Raw genomic sequence first — 14,485 nt, forward strand, 5'->3', positions numbered from 1 at the left:
TTTAGAGACAGGGTCTTATGTATCCCAGACTGCATTTAAAGTCATCACATAGCCAAGGGCCCAGAACTTCTTCTCTTCCAGTTTCCACCGCCCGAGTACTCAGATTACAGGCATAGAGCACCACATTCCGTTTCTGTGGGCATAGGAATCAAACTTCGTGCAAGCTAGGCAAGTACTCAACCCCCTGAGCTGCATCTCCGGCCTACTCGCATCTTTTTTATGGCCCCCCTCCCATCCATGTGCCTTCAGCTAGGGTAGGTGCGACTTCGTAAGAGAATTTCTACGTGTTGTTTTCTTTCTGCCTTTCTGTGTGTACTTCATTCTTTTTAAAATCTCCATGTCCTACCATCAAAGCCCAAACTCATGGCTTCTGTGGGTGGGGCTCAGGGGGCGGGCGATGAGGTGAGGCAGTGAAGAAAAGCGGATCGAGAGTGTGTTGTAGAGTCAGATAACCCAGATTCAAATCAAAGACCCGTGTCGGTCCCTTAAGTCTGTGGTTATGAACGTCCTCGGATGATAGCCATGCTCACCCCATAAGATTGTTGTAAGAATTAGTTGACACGGTGACTAAGAGAAAATTTTTTTCCAGGTATAGGGAAGCAGTGAACAAAGACAGTTGTTAGTGCTAAGAGGAATGGGCTTAGTAGCTTCACCGAAGCATGCTTGACCAGCCTCCAACCTCCTAGATTACACCTTAGCTCATATTATATTTGGGAATTAGGAATGAACAGACTTATGATTATAGCATACAAATGATTTCTTCTGTATTCCCAAACTGGAGCCAATGCTTCTGTCATCCTTTGAGTCCCTTCAGGCTGCTGATGTGTATATATCCTTGCTTGTGTTCATGGCTGCATTCAACCATCCACCCTGCCCTTTCCACCAACTGCTTTCTCTGGTGCGCGCAGGGCATCCTGTGCAGCCGAGCAAATTGATGTGATTTGGTTTCCTTCTTGGCAAGATGGGAGCCAGATGGCTGTCACCCCTAATGCACTTGTTCAGTTTCTTCCCCTTCATGGCCTGGTTCTGGGCATGCAGCTGAAGTGACTAAGATCCACAGAGTGATCTTTTAAACCATTTTAATGGAGGCTAGCTCCCAACCACTGTTCTTAATACTGCACTCCATGCAGTGGGACCTCGGGGACATTCATCAGTGCCTCCCAGCACTTCAGCTAGAGCAGTTCCTTTGAATCACAGCTTCATGTAAAAGCCTGGAATGTTAGGAAAAATAGATTTTTGCCACTTAAAAAAGATGATGGAATCGCTGGTCTTATTGTTACATGCAGCGCTCGCCTAGAGGCCTTCTCAGACCACAGTGGAAAACTTCAGCTCCCACTCCAAGAGATTATTGACTGGCTCAGCCAAAAGGATGAAGAATTGTCAGCTCAGCTGCCCTTGCAAGGGGATGTGGCCCTGGTACAACAGGAGAAGGAGACACATGCTGTAAGTTAGACTCCTGGAAGTGTGACTGGAGTCTCTCAGCAGGAAATACCCTTTCACAATACCCTGACAGTCAGGCCCTCAGCTGCTCAGACACCTAAAGCAATAGGTGATGGTGATAGCAGTCCTAGTGTAGGGCTTGCACTCCACAGAATGAGTCAAGGCTTTTCTCCGATTTAAAACTGCCTTGATTTATAAGGAGAACTTGGACAAATGGATATAATATGGTGTTTTAAATGCAAAATATAAAACTCTGGGGGTTGGGGATTTAGCTCAGTGGTAGAGCTAGCAAGCACAAGGCCCTGGGTTCGGTCCCTAGCTCCGAAAAAAAAAAAAAAGAAAGAAAAGAAAAGAAAAAAAATAAAACTCTGGATTTAAGTTACATAAACATGTATATAGATGTATGCAAACACACACACACACACACACACACACACACACACACACACACACACACACTCCACACAGTGATGCCCCAGGAGGGAAATGTAATAAAACATTAACAGTGTTTAACTCTAGGTGAAAATACTGGAATTCTCTTTAATTTTGTGTTTTACAGTTTTCTGAACTTTTAAATATTTCTATGGCATCATCTCCAGAATCAGAAAATGACAACTCTATCTAGGATTTTTGTTGTTGTTTTGAGACAAGTTTTTACTGCATAAGCCTGTCAAACTTCGTATATAGCTCAGGCTGACCTTGAGCTAATTGTAAAACCCAAGCTAATCTCACACTGAGTCTTGTGGAAAGCTAAGCCCTACTCCACATTTCTTCTACTCTGTGGCACAGCTAGACTCATTGCACACTAACTAGACTTTCTAGCATTAGAGTTATTTTCTGAGAAGACTGGTAATTTTTTTTTTCTGGGTAAGCCTGAGACACCTAGTAGGGCTACAGGACCAACTTACCTTGAGAAGAAAGGTTGTTGATGTGAGATAAAATTGAAGTGGTTGAAGAGCTAACTCGGCTGCTAACCTTCACAGGCCTTTATGGAAGAAGTGAAGTCTAAAGGCCCCTATATCTACTCTGTGCTGGAATCGGCACAGGCTTTCCTGTCTCAGCACCCATTTGAGGAATTAGAGGAGTCTCATTCTGAGAGCAAAGGTAGGTGGCTTTCCTGTCCTCCTCCACTTCCTTTCGAGCTGCGGGAACTACTAAACAAACACCATTGTGCCTTTCACACGCTCCCTGTCTCAGCTGTAACTCAGGAAGGCAGTTTTCTCTGTCCGTCCAAAGTCGGACAGGGGCTAGAGTCACAGTTGGCTGTAAGAAAAAGGAAAGAGCTTGAAGCAGGGCTCACTGACTGGCATGTGGCCTGAAGCATGTGACTCTTCAGAGTGCTATGTATGGACTTGTCATGAGATAGAAAGAGAGGGGGGGGGGGGGAAGGAAGGAAAAAAGGAAACAAAGAAAGAAAGGAAACAAGAAAGAAAGAAGGTGAAAAGAGGGAAAGAAATAGACAGAGAGAGACAGACACAGGGGGACAGAGACAGAAGAAAAGAAAGACACAAGTGAATTGAAGCACCTCAGGGAATGAGAATAGTGTGTTCTTTCGGAGTATCGTTTGTCGCCTAAGCGACAACCCAGGGTTGTGCTTACTGTCCATGTGATACGCACCTTTGTTTTCATATTTGTTTGTGAAGATACTAATGAGGAAAGGTAGCACAAATAAAAAAACATTAGAAAATAATCTGTTTTATTCCAACATGGAGGGACATTGGCAATACTGGTAACAGCCAGCAACTAAAATAAATAAATAAATAAATAAATAAATAAATAAATAAATAAATAAATCTTAAAAGCAAAGAAGTTGGGTAGTGACCTTTGAGATGGATTGTGGCTTGTCAACTTGATCCTAATGACATCTGGGCCTGATGTCATAGGGAGGGCCACCGTCTGTTTAGATTTCAATAAACGACCACGTCTGAGTAATGTTCTAGCAAACCCTTCCACAAAGAATCCTCAGCCCTGACACATGAAGTAAATAGACTAGAAAGAAGTCCTCATCAGTGGAGTCCTTTGTAGATTCTATTCACGGTCTCGGTTTATTTCTGGTCTCTCAGTAGTCCAGTTAGTACATAAATTGCTGCTCAGTGGGCCCCGAATACGGCAAGCTCCAGAGAGTGCTAGGCAGTTCCATGTAGCGTGGCACTATAGACTCTAAGTCCTCTCTCAACAGGTAGTCTGAGGGACAAAGAGGACACCTGAAATTGAAGAGTCCAAATAGAAAAACTGAAAACATTATACCAGACTCCTGAGCTGGGGCTTCGTAAAAAAAAAAAAAAAAAAATCTTCCTTTGGATTTTAGCAGATACTGGTGCCTAAATCATTTCCCAGTGGTCTATGAATAGGACTAGATGACTGAGTTTCACTACACTTAAAATACTTTATTCACTCTTTACCTTACCATTTAATAATGAGAAAACCTTAATGTAAAAGTGGGGGGGGGACTAAAATGTTCTTATGTAGCAGTAGATTTATAAAACAAGACATCATAAGATTGCATAAAACTAAATGTGTCTATATGCACATGCACAAAAGTGAATGTAGGTAAAACTAGGGAACTCTAAACCAAATGGGCAGATAATGCCAGTGCCAAAATCCTTCTTGGGATATGACAGACATTAGCATTTTAGGAAAGGGTGAAAATATCGATATTATTACTTATATTGAAAAGCTTAATAATAATCTTAAGATACACAGCTTTTATGAAATCTCTGAATGGGGTGCTAGTGAGGTGGCTCAGCTGGGAAAGGTGCTTGCCTAGGACCCTGACATGAATTAAATCCCTGGGAACCACCTTGTAGAAAGAGAAGGCCAACTCCAGCACACTGTCTTTTAAGTTCCACACAAGCACTGTGCAACACACACACACACACACACACACACGCGCGCGCGCGCACACACACAGAAAGAGAGAGAGAGAGAGAGAGAGAGAGAGAGAGAGAGAGAGAGAATGAGTAAATACTATGTATATAAAGAAGCACACACCTGCGTCTCCAAGTCCATATTGATAGACAAGCATTTTATAAGGGAGTAAGTTTGCCTTGGTCTTTCTCTGGGTTGCCTTTGCTGAGTTAGCTTGACTTGTCTTCCTGGTTGTCTTCACAGATACCTCCCCAAGACAGCGGATTCAAAACCTCAGTCGCTTTGTGTGGAAGCAGGCAACAGTGGCCAGTGAACTGTGGGAGAAGCTGACAGCCCGCTGTGTGGATCAGCATCGCCACATTGAGCACACCCTGGAACATCTATTGGAGATCCAAGGGGCAATGGAGGAACTGAGCAGTACTTTGACCCAAGCAGAGGGAGTCCGAGCCACATGGGAGCCCATAGGAGATCTCTTTATCGATTCCCTCCCAGAGCATATCCAAGCCATCAAGGTTTGTAGGGATCCTTCCCTGACTGAGACCTAATGTCCTTTCACAATGCTGATGCTCCTTCTGCTGAGACTTAATTGCTGGTCTGGGCCTCCGCTGAGCATCTTTTACTTATGGGTTAGATTGGGGACTGGTTTGTCTATAGTCTTCTGTGTCCTACTGTTTTCTCTTGCTATGCTTCTCTGAAAGGAATAGAAGAAAAGGATAAGACCAGTGACCAGTCATGTCTTGGTTTATTGCACAAATAGCAAAGTAGCCAGGTGTTGTTGAAACTAACTGTCTACATGGACAGGGGAGAGTTCAGGTGACTGAGTAACATGCCCTGTTCCTTACTCTCTCTGCTGTGGCACTCGGGTTCTGGTTTTCTAGTTATTCAAAGAAGAATTCTCTCCTGTGAAAGACGGGGTGAAGTTAGTGAATGACCTGGCCCACCAGCTTGCTATTTCTGATGTGCACTTGTCAATGGAGAATTCAAGGGCTCTGGAACAGATCAACGTCCGCTGGAAACAGCTCCAGGTAGAGGAGCACGCTGAAATGAGCTTTGGGGAGGCCTTTGGTTCTGGCCAAGCTTGTGGGACAGGGTGGAAGGGGAGTATATGCAAACCCAAAGAATATCAATGGTTTGGAAATGAAAGCTACACAGGAAAACAATGGTGGAGATTGAGGGGTCCGAGAATAAAGCTCTCAACTTCTAAGCTGTGGGCAGTGGCTGAACTAGAAGAATGACAAGGGCTTGTCTAGATTTAAACACACTGATTAGACTGGAGAGAATTACTACAGCTTGGAAATAAGAGGGCTTTTCTTTGATCCTTGTCGGTGCTAGAGGAGGGTGGGAGTTGGGTGAGCACGGATGATATTGGAATAGAAGTGCAGACTCCACAATAAGTAATAGAAGTAACCCACTGTTCTTTCCATAGGTGTCAGTTGCTGAGAGGCTTAAACAGCTCCAGGATGCCCACCGGGACTTTGGGCCTGGGTCACAGCACTTCCTCTCCAGTATGTGAATCAAATTAGACTTCGTGAAGCAGAACCTGAGCCATTTTCCAAAAAATCTACTGTTGTCTCCTAGGGGTCTGTTCGTTGGGAGCCCACTACTGTGTCTTGGCATTCAAGAAGGAATGAGGAAAAGTTGTGTAGTGTGGTGGTTAAAAGACCAGCTTCTCCAGTCACAGAGTACCGGCTCAGAGCCACTGTGCCTCAGCCTAAGAGCTATGCAAATTTGAAAAACTGGTGTAGCCTTTTGAATCTCACCTTTCCCATCTGAGGGGGAGGGATTTCCTAGCTCTTTAGGTTTTAAAAAATTAAATAAGCATATTTGTGCTACAGTATTAATTGTGAGCCAGGTACTTTTCTGGGCACTGGGACCATGCTGGTATTAAAAAACAATCCTTAGATTTGAATAGCTAATATTCTAGAGGAGGAAACATATCATAATTAAATAAGTAGCCAGGTATAAGAGAAATTTGTGACACGTGCTATGGAAAATATTAAAGCAAGGAAGGCATGTGGGGGGGGAGGACTAGACTTAAAGGAAAGAGACTGTGTCGAGGTCTCACTGAGAAGGTGACAGTTTTACAGAGTCCTAAGGTGATGTGAGAATTGACCACATGTGGCTAATGGGAAGAGATGCTGCAGAGCTCTCACTGAGAAGGTGACAGTTTGTAGAGTTCTAAAGGCAATGAAAGAAGGACCACATGCATACCCGAGGGAGCACACTAGGCAGAAATGTAGCCCTTAATAAAGCAGGGGCTCAGGGACGTGTGCTGAGGAACAGCAAGGAGACCTATGGAGAAGAAAGCAACAGAAAGAGCGGAGATGTTAGAGCACAGAAGGCCTTGTGGGTAAAAGTGAGAACTTGAGATTTTACTCCAAACACAACAGAGGATTTTGATCAGGTTTGAGGAGTGGGGTGACATGATCTGATTTACACGTCAGCATGATGTTCAGAATAGATTGTTGGGAGCCAAAGTGGGAACAGAGGGACCACTCAGAATTCACTGCACCATAATCCATGTGAATAGGTGTTGCTGGCTGGCCTAGGCCAAGGAAGTAGGAGAGGAGATGTCAAAAATATGCAGAAAGGGAACTTAGGTGTGCACACGAGGCATGAGCATAGTATCTGGCACATAGGAGGAGCTCAATAAACATGCTTTGGATTATTGCCTTCTAACCAGTTCCACACAGCTAAATCTGCAGAGGATTTCTCATAGCCTGGAACATTGCACTGAGTGGGTGGAGTGAGCCAGGTCATTGGGCCTCTCCTATTACGATCTCAATGATACAGACGGAGAGGTGAAAGAGGTAAATGGGCAGTATCATCTCTCGCCCTCTTCTGCACAGATCTGAGAAAATAGGCTTTCTAGGGGAAAGGCTTTGAGCCTCCAGAGAAAATTCTATTTGTCTCATAGCCACAGAAGCAGTTCAGCTACCTGCAGCTGAATAGGTAAAAATTATAGCCTGCTTGGGGAAAATAGTAGGGTTATGAAGTATCCCTGTTCATGTTCTAGCCCTCTTTCTGGTTCCATGGGCCATGAGTGACAATCTCTTCCTCTGCTCTTACATCAAGGAACAACAACATGGGTTTCTTGTAAATGCCACTCACTGGGAGCTGTTAACTGGGAAGTGAATGGTATTTCCTTTCGTGTCTAACCACCTTTGAGGAAGCACAGAGTATAAGAAGATGAACCAGTGAGGTGGTTAAGAGCACTTGTTCCTCTTGCAGAGGACAGAGTTTCAATTACCAGCCCCCACATGGTGACTCCCAACCCTCTCTAATTCCAATTCCAGGAGATATAATGCCATCTTCTGACCTCTACAGGCACCAAGCACACATGTGGTGCACATGTATACATGCAGACAAATCACATAAAATGAAATGGATTACTCTAATTAAGAAATTTAATTTAAGGATGGCTAGGATGCTTGAAGAATACTAGTGGCCAGCTTTCTTTCTCTTCTTTTTTTAACAGCTTCTGTTCAAGTTCCCTGGGAAAGAGCAATTTCTCCCAATAAAGTCCCCTACTACATCAAGTGAGTGATCATCAGAGTCAGAAGCTGGTCATCACCCGCCCAGCCCCTCCATCTCCTGTCTTTCTGCTACCAAACTCTGTCACGTCTTGTGCGTTGGGATTCCCCTGATTAGTCCAATGCTTCCTCTAACTTGTAAGGAGTGCTAAGGTTCTGCCTGGGTGATGGTGAACTCTGGGGCATCGGGATCTTTAGAGTTTATCTCTGCATTGTGCGGCTTCTTGCAACCCACCTTTCACTAACTGGTGTGTGTGTGTGTGTGTGTGTGTGTGTGTGTGTGTGTGTCTGCAAAGGATGTTGGGAATGTGATGTTGGTGCTATTGATGCTTTTGTTTATAGCCACCAGGCTCAGACCACATGCTGGGACCATCCCAAGATGACCGAGTTATACCAAACCCTAGGTGAGAATGCGAGATTCCTACATAGGGCGGGAATCGGTACCGTTGTCTTTGTTGTGTATTCCATCAGTAAATGAATGGATGAACAGCATGTACCATATGCACAAAATGAATTATACTCTTTAGTCTGAAAGCAACACCATTTAGACAATGTACACAAACCCAAAGAATGTTATGTTAACTGAAATAAGAGATGCAATGGTCACAGGCTACCATTTCAATTACGCAACAAGACTAGGTCCTAGAGATCTGCTGTATGACATAGTGCGTATAGTTAATAGTATTGTTTTAATGTGTCAAGTTTTACCAAGAGAATAATTCGATATTAAATGTTCTTACCAGCAGCATGCCACTGCTAATAGTAATTTAAAAAAGTAGGTTGGGAGGAAACTTTGGTAGCAATGGATAGGTTTAGGATACAGGTTGTGGTAATGTATACTTATCGCCAAACTTATCAAGCTATAAACACTAAATACTAGCTTCCTAACTGTCACTTCACATCTGCCTTCCTGCACGTCCATTGTACTTCAATAAGGTGGCTTTTAAAAGGATCAAACAGCCCCTCTGCATCTTCCTCAACAGCATACTCTCCATTTCCCTCTGGACCATTTTAACGTCATTAGAGAGCTATGCTTGAAGACGCGAAGTCTAGTCTGATTTGAAAGGCAGTCTCTGAGCTGCAGTGAGAGAGACTCTTTCATGCCTTATCTTTGCCTACTAGAAATATAGCGTATGTCACAAGTTTCCCCATATGACTACACTTAGAACACTCCACTGCTGGAGGGGATACCATGGAGCATGGCCTTTCTTTACCCAGTCTATTGCTGGTGGGCACATGGCTCTCTAGTTTAGAGTGACTGTGTGCGACACTGCTGAGGCGTTCTTGTACATGGCTTCTGGTACATATATGCAAGAGGTTTTCCAGGGCCTACTTTTGATATGTAGGTCATAATACGATTTCAGCATGCTATAACAATCTTCTTCAAAAGCTCAAAGAGTCTGGGAGCTATCAATGGACACTTAGCAAGGGTCAGGTTTGCCATTAATTTTGTTTTTATTTTTATTAAGTCTAGTAAAGAATTGCAGGATGTATGTGTGTTGCACTGCATTGCACAATACCACATCGTTGCCCTGTGTGGCTGCCTCGGCGCACACTTGCACTAACAACCCCCGTTCTTACATCTCCTTGTTGGCACTTGTTCTCCTTCACAATTCTCTGATCTCAGTGGGTCTCCTTCATGTTTTGCAGCTGACCTGAACAACATCAAGTTCTCAGCTTACCGCACTGCCATGAAGCTCCGCCGAGTCCAGAAGGCCCTGCGCTGTACATCTTCAGTTGTTCTTTCCCATGGCTTTTGCCCCTTTCTTCCTGTTCCCCACCTGTCTGCTTCTTCCTGTTGGCACCCCCCACCCTGGCCAGAGCCAATGATTGTTTTGATGGGAACACTATACATACTACACTTGTTAGGACGTCTTGGCTGAAAAAAAACTTGATCTTGCTATTCACCCCAAGCCCCAGACTAGTTTTCAAAGTAACTCCACACCTATCCAATTCGTAGTCTGTTTCCTCCTCATTGGCTTGGGCAATCAAGAAATTGCTTTGCAGCAGGCAGTATTTGCTCCATGGTCCACCATCTTGGGCTTATTAGACACAGCAACAGAGCTGTAAAAGCAAGTTTTCGTGGTTAGTCATCAGCGTGCTGCAGATGTGTTATTGTCCCCTCTGGCCTTGCTCAGGAGTATTGTCCACTTAAATTTTCTGTCCGGGGGCTCTGGCCAGGCTGACTCAGCCTCACAGGTAGTTGTAATGTCTTCCTGATGTATATCACATTCACCCAGTCATGCACCACCCTTTGTGACTAGGACTAAGCTTCCTGGAACAGGGCTCATGAACAAATCTGTTTTCAATTGAATCTGATATTAGGCTAAGGGTTTGGCTTGGTGATAGAGTGCCTAGTTTGGGTGCCTAGTATGATCAGCCCTCTGTACCTCCAAGATTATTTTAAAAAGACAAAAGAAACCTTTGCAAACAGAGAAACTTGAAATGAGATATGATTCCTCAGGAGTCAGTGCAGTGCAGGAGGTATGCTCATTTGTCTCACTGTTTCCTCAGAACGGATGTGAAAGAACCTATGTAAACAGAGACATGCTTTGTTAACTTGGGCGACCTGTGGTGCCTTGCTCTTCCATAGGATGGGAGTCATGGCAAAAGTCAAGCTTATGTCAGACTTGCAAATGGTTGGTGTGGACTTAATACCAGATTTGATGCTGCCATAGCCTTGCCTCATCAAATCCCGGGGCTGCTTCTTCAGACTCTATCCTCCTTTCTTCTCTCCTTTCCAGTGGATCTGGTAACTTTAACTACAGCTCTGGAGATCTTCAATGAGCACGACTTGCAGGCCAGTGAACATGTAATGGATGTGGTGGAGGTCATTCACTGCTTGACTGCCTTGTATGAACGACTGGAGGAGGAAAGAGGCATCCTGGTCAACGTGCCGCTGTGTGTAGACATGAGCCTCAACTGGCTCCTCAACGTTTTTGATAGGTAAAAGCTTTCAGTCCTGGAAACCGTCCAGATTAATCCACTGGGGCATCTCCATTGGCCATGGTGGGAAGAGCTTGTTCCCATGGTGTACTTGCATCAGGACCCCATGGTTGGCCAGTGCACTGTTGGGATCAAAGCAATAAGGAAAGACTGCCAAGACCTTAGCCTTTCACAGATCTTCACATTTCCTATCTCTTCCTTTAAACCTAGTGGCCGCAGTGGAAAGATGCGAGCATTGTCCTTTAAGACTGGCATCGCATGCCTGTGTGGCACTGAAGTGAAAGAAAAACTTCAGTGTGAGTACAACTCTTGCATCTGCAGTGATGTTGGGTGGGGGAGGGTTATTGCAAGAGGAGAAAGGAGCGAGACCATAGGATAAGCAGAGTTTTGACCTTGTGACTCAGCAGAGAGGTATGTGGCCACTTAGTGGTGTTTTTCAGTTCCCAGGTGCATTTTTCTGGGAATTAGATGAGGTTTGAAGCAATGGATCTTATGTTCAGGTGGTTGCTAATGTTACTGGTCTGGCCTTGAGAAGGTTCTAGAAGAACTGTCCTCTCTTGAGGGTGGAGACAGCTGTCCAGTGTGTGTTTCTACACCAAGGAAGCATCTGCTTTCCCACTCCTGTAACATCCATGTCTGGCGCTACCCTTACTTAGCTCTGTCTGCTTGCTCTCTGTGCTCTGTCTGTCTCTGTCTCTCTGTCTGTCTCTGTCTCTCTCCCTGTCTCTCTGTCTCTGTCTCTCTCTCTCTGTGTCTCTCTCTCTCCTTCTCCGATCTTCTCTTTTCTCTCTCTTTCTCTTTCCTCCCTCTCTCTGTTTTTCTTTCGACCCTGCCTCCTCGCCGATATCCATTTCTTTCTTTCTTTCTCCTGTGCTCCTGTGTCTGTCTCTTTATCACTCTCTCCTTTGTTCTCTCCCTCACTGCCCCTTTCCCCTCCCTTCCTTTCTCGTTGACGATGTCCTCTTTGTGTCTGCCTCATTCCCCCACCCAAACTCACAAATGCTCTTTTTCAAACCCTTGGGAGTTGAGCTCGGGGATGAATTTCTGCATTTGCCACGTTCAAGTTATCAGTTCCACAGTCCAGTGTGCTCTTTCTCTCTCATCCTTTTCTCCTTCTTCCTCCATGCACCATTCTCTGGTCATTCCTAAATCGGGTCTGGCTATTGTTGATGACGGGCCCAGCAGATCTCTTCAGCCAAGTGGCCAATTCAGGCAGCCAGTGTGACCAGCGCCACCTCGGTGCCCTGCTTCATGAAGCCATCCAAGTGCCCCGTCAGCTGGGTGAAGTGGCAGCATTTGGGGGCAGCAATGTGGAGCCCAGTGTCCGTAGTTGCTTTCGCTTCGTAAGTATGGAGCTGTAGCTTCACAGAGGGAGGGAAGTAAGACGGAAGGGGTGGGGAGTGGAACAGACGGAGACCAGCCTCCCAGCTTTGGGTGCAAAGTACTCAGAGGCATGGGAGCTCTTTGGAGAAAGGAAAACAGAACTAACAGTTCTCTGGGGTGTAGAGCTGGAAGCCTGCAGAAGAGGGTCCCAATTCCCTGCGTCACTGGGCACTGGCTGACACTCAAGCAGCAAGATATTTGGCCTTATCTTCATTAGATTTCTCATTTCTCTAGAGCACTGGCAAGCCAGTCATTGAAGCTTCCCAATTCCTGGAGTGGGTCAACCTGGAGCCCCAGTCTATGGTGTGGCTGGCTGTTCTTCATCGGGTCACCGTTGCTGAGCAAGTGAAGCATCAGACCAAGTGTTCTATCTGTAGACAGTGCCCCATCAAAGGGTTCAGGTATGGGATACGATACCTTCTGGGATAATAAAAATATCATGGGACCCAAAAGTTGGTTACAGAACAGCCTTGTTTAGTCATTATGCTTTATGATTTATCCATGGTGTGTTCTTATAACCTTTTTTATTGAAAATGTTTAATTTCTAAAAATTATAAAGGAAAATTTTCATTCTAGTTATAATACAAAGTACTACAGGTTCTTAAAAATATATAGTAGATGCTATAAAAATAATCTATATACTAAATGTTGTATCAGCATATATATTTCACAATCAACTCCACAGAAAGAAAGAAAAACTGATTTATATCATATGTGTTATAAATACTGTTCCCGTGGAAGGGGAAGCCCTTGGTCCTGCCAAGACTGAACCCCCAGTGAACGGGATTGTTGGGGGGAGGGTGGCAATGGGGGGAGGATGGGGAGGGGAACACCCATGAAGAAGGGGAGAGGGAGGGGTTACGGGGATGTTGGCCCGGAAACCGGGAAGGGGAATAACAATCGAAATGTAAATAAGAAACACCCAAGTTAATAAAGATGAAAAATAAATAAATAAATAAATAAATAAATACTGTCCCCCACACAGCTGACTAGTAGGCTACACACAGGAGATCCCAGTGCAGAGTTAGAAAGAGATACACACTCCACCACGCAGCTCACATATCCCTAATCTAAAACCTGAGAAGCTCCTTGGTTAAGAGCACTGGCTGCCCTTCCAGAGGTTCTGAGTTCAATTCCCAGCACCTACATGGTGGCTTACAACCATCTATGATGGGATCTGCTGCCCTCTTCTGGTGTGTAGACATACATGCAGACAGAGCACCCATATGCATATAATACATACATAAGTGAATCTTTAAAAATCTGAGATTGGTATGCAATGCTCTATCAGGGATGTCTGGATTTCCAGATGCTCAGTCAGCAAAGCCTGAGCAAACACGGCCAGCATTTTCACCTAAAGGAGACCCAATCAGTCCTATAGATGTAACGGCCTCAGAGGCATGAACGACCCACAGCTCTGCAGCTGAGAATGGCTGTGAATGCACCCTAACCCAAAAGCAACTTTCATGACACATGAGGGCTTTTCGTAAGTCAACTGCACATTCCTCTCCACTATAAACCTCATAGATGGGAATATGTTTTAGTGTCAACTGACCGAAGCACACTGTGCATACCCAGGGCCAAGCTTAAGGGATAAAACATTATTGAAACTCCTGTGAAGCCTCCCAGATTATAACCCACTCCTTCTTCCACAAAGCTAACTGCTCTCCTAAAATGCCTGAAGTTTGTGAATGTGCTGCTGAGGATAGAATTCGGGGTCTTGGGCATGCTAGGAACACACTGAGTCCCAACCTCAATCCAGCCAACCTTTTAGCTTTTTAGACTACTAACATACAACTGCCCCTACAAACACTCTGCTTTTTATAACTTGAGTAAACTGCCCAAGATAAACTGGCTATTTAGCTCTAAACCAAGGGATAGATATTGGATTACCTAAGGCTAGGCTTTTCACTCTTTGATGCTCCCAGGACTAGAGAAGTTTAGCTTGCCTTTAAAAGGAGATTGGGAGGACTATTCTATAATCTGTAATAATATAAATACAGTTTTATAAGAACCTTTGAAAACAACCTTCTGTTAACTGCAGCCAGTGAATAAATGGCCTTCATTTAGCAGGTTTGACTTCTCCAGAGTAGGGAGGGGACCTTTGGGACCATCCCTGTTTAGAAAGCTACCACAGTGAGATGTTTATTCCTACCTGGCCCCCTTTAAGACCTGGCTGACACAATGCCCCTTTGCACACTCCCTGGGGTCCTGTGGTTGAATGCAGGATTTATGGTCTGTAGAATGAGGCTATTCACCTGTCGAGGTTGAGCTCCACTCCCTTCTCTGTGTGTATTTGGATTGGGGAAACGGTG

General features: G+C 44.7%; 1 protein-coding gene across 6 annotated transcripts in view; it reads left to right on the forward strand.

Moving 5' to 3' along the window:
* Positions 1-14,485, forward strand: part of Drp2 (dystrophin related protein 2) — a 50,661-nt gene that overhangs the window by 23,125 nt on the left and 13,051 nt on the right. For all 6 annotated transcript variants that reach the window (XM_008773433.4, NM_023971.2, XM_063280292.1 and 3 more), the window contains 12 exons: positions 1,287-1,443; positions 2,424-2,544; positions 4,552-4,820; positions 5,187-5,333; positions 5,735-5,813; positions 7,787-7,847; positions 8,184-8,245; positions 9,492-9,566; positions 10,586-10,787; positions 10,998-11,083; positions 11,973-12,130; positions 12,405-12,571. In XM_008773433.4, coding sequence (XP_008771655.1) covers positions 1,287-1,443; positions 2,424-2,544; positions 4,552-4,820; positions 5,187-5,333; positions 5,735-5,813; positions 7,787-7,847; positions 8,184-8,245; positions 9,492-9,566; positions 10,586-10,787; positions 10,998-11,083; positions 11,973-12,130; positions 12,405-12,571 — 1,584 coding nt within the window. The remainder of the gene's footprint in view (positions 1-1,286; positions 1,444-2,423; positions 2,545-4,551; positions 4,821-5,186; positions 5,334-5,734; positions 5,814-7,786; positions 7,848-8,183; positions 8,246-9,491; positions 9,567-10,585; positions 10,788-10,997; positions 11,084-11,972; positions 12,131-12,404; positions 12,572-14,485) is intronic.

This window comes from Rattus norvegicus, chromosome X (assembly GCF_036323735.1).
Source record: "Rattus norvegicus strain BN/NHsdMcwi chromosome X, GRCr8, whole genome shotgun sequence".
Classification (NCBI taxonomy): Eukaryota; Metazoa; Chordata; class Mammalia; order Rodentia; family Muridae; genus Rattus; species Rattus norvegicus.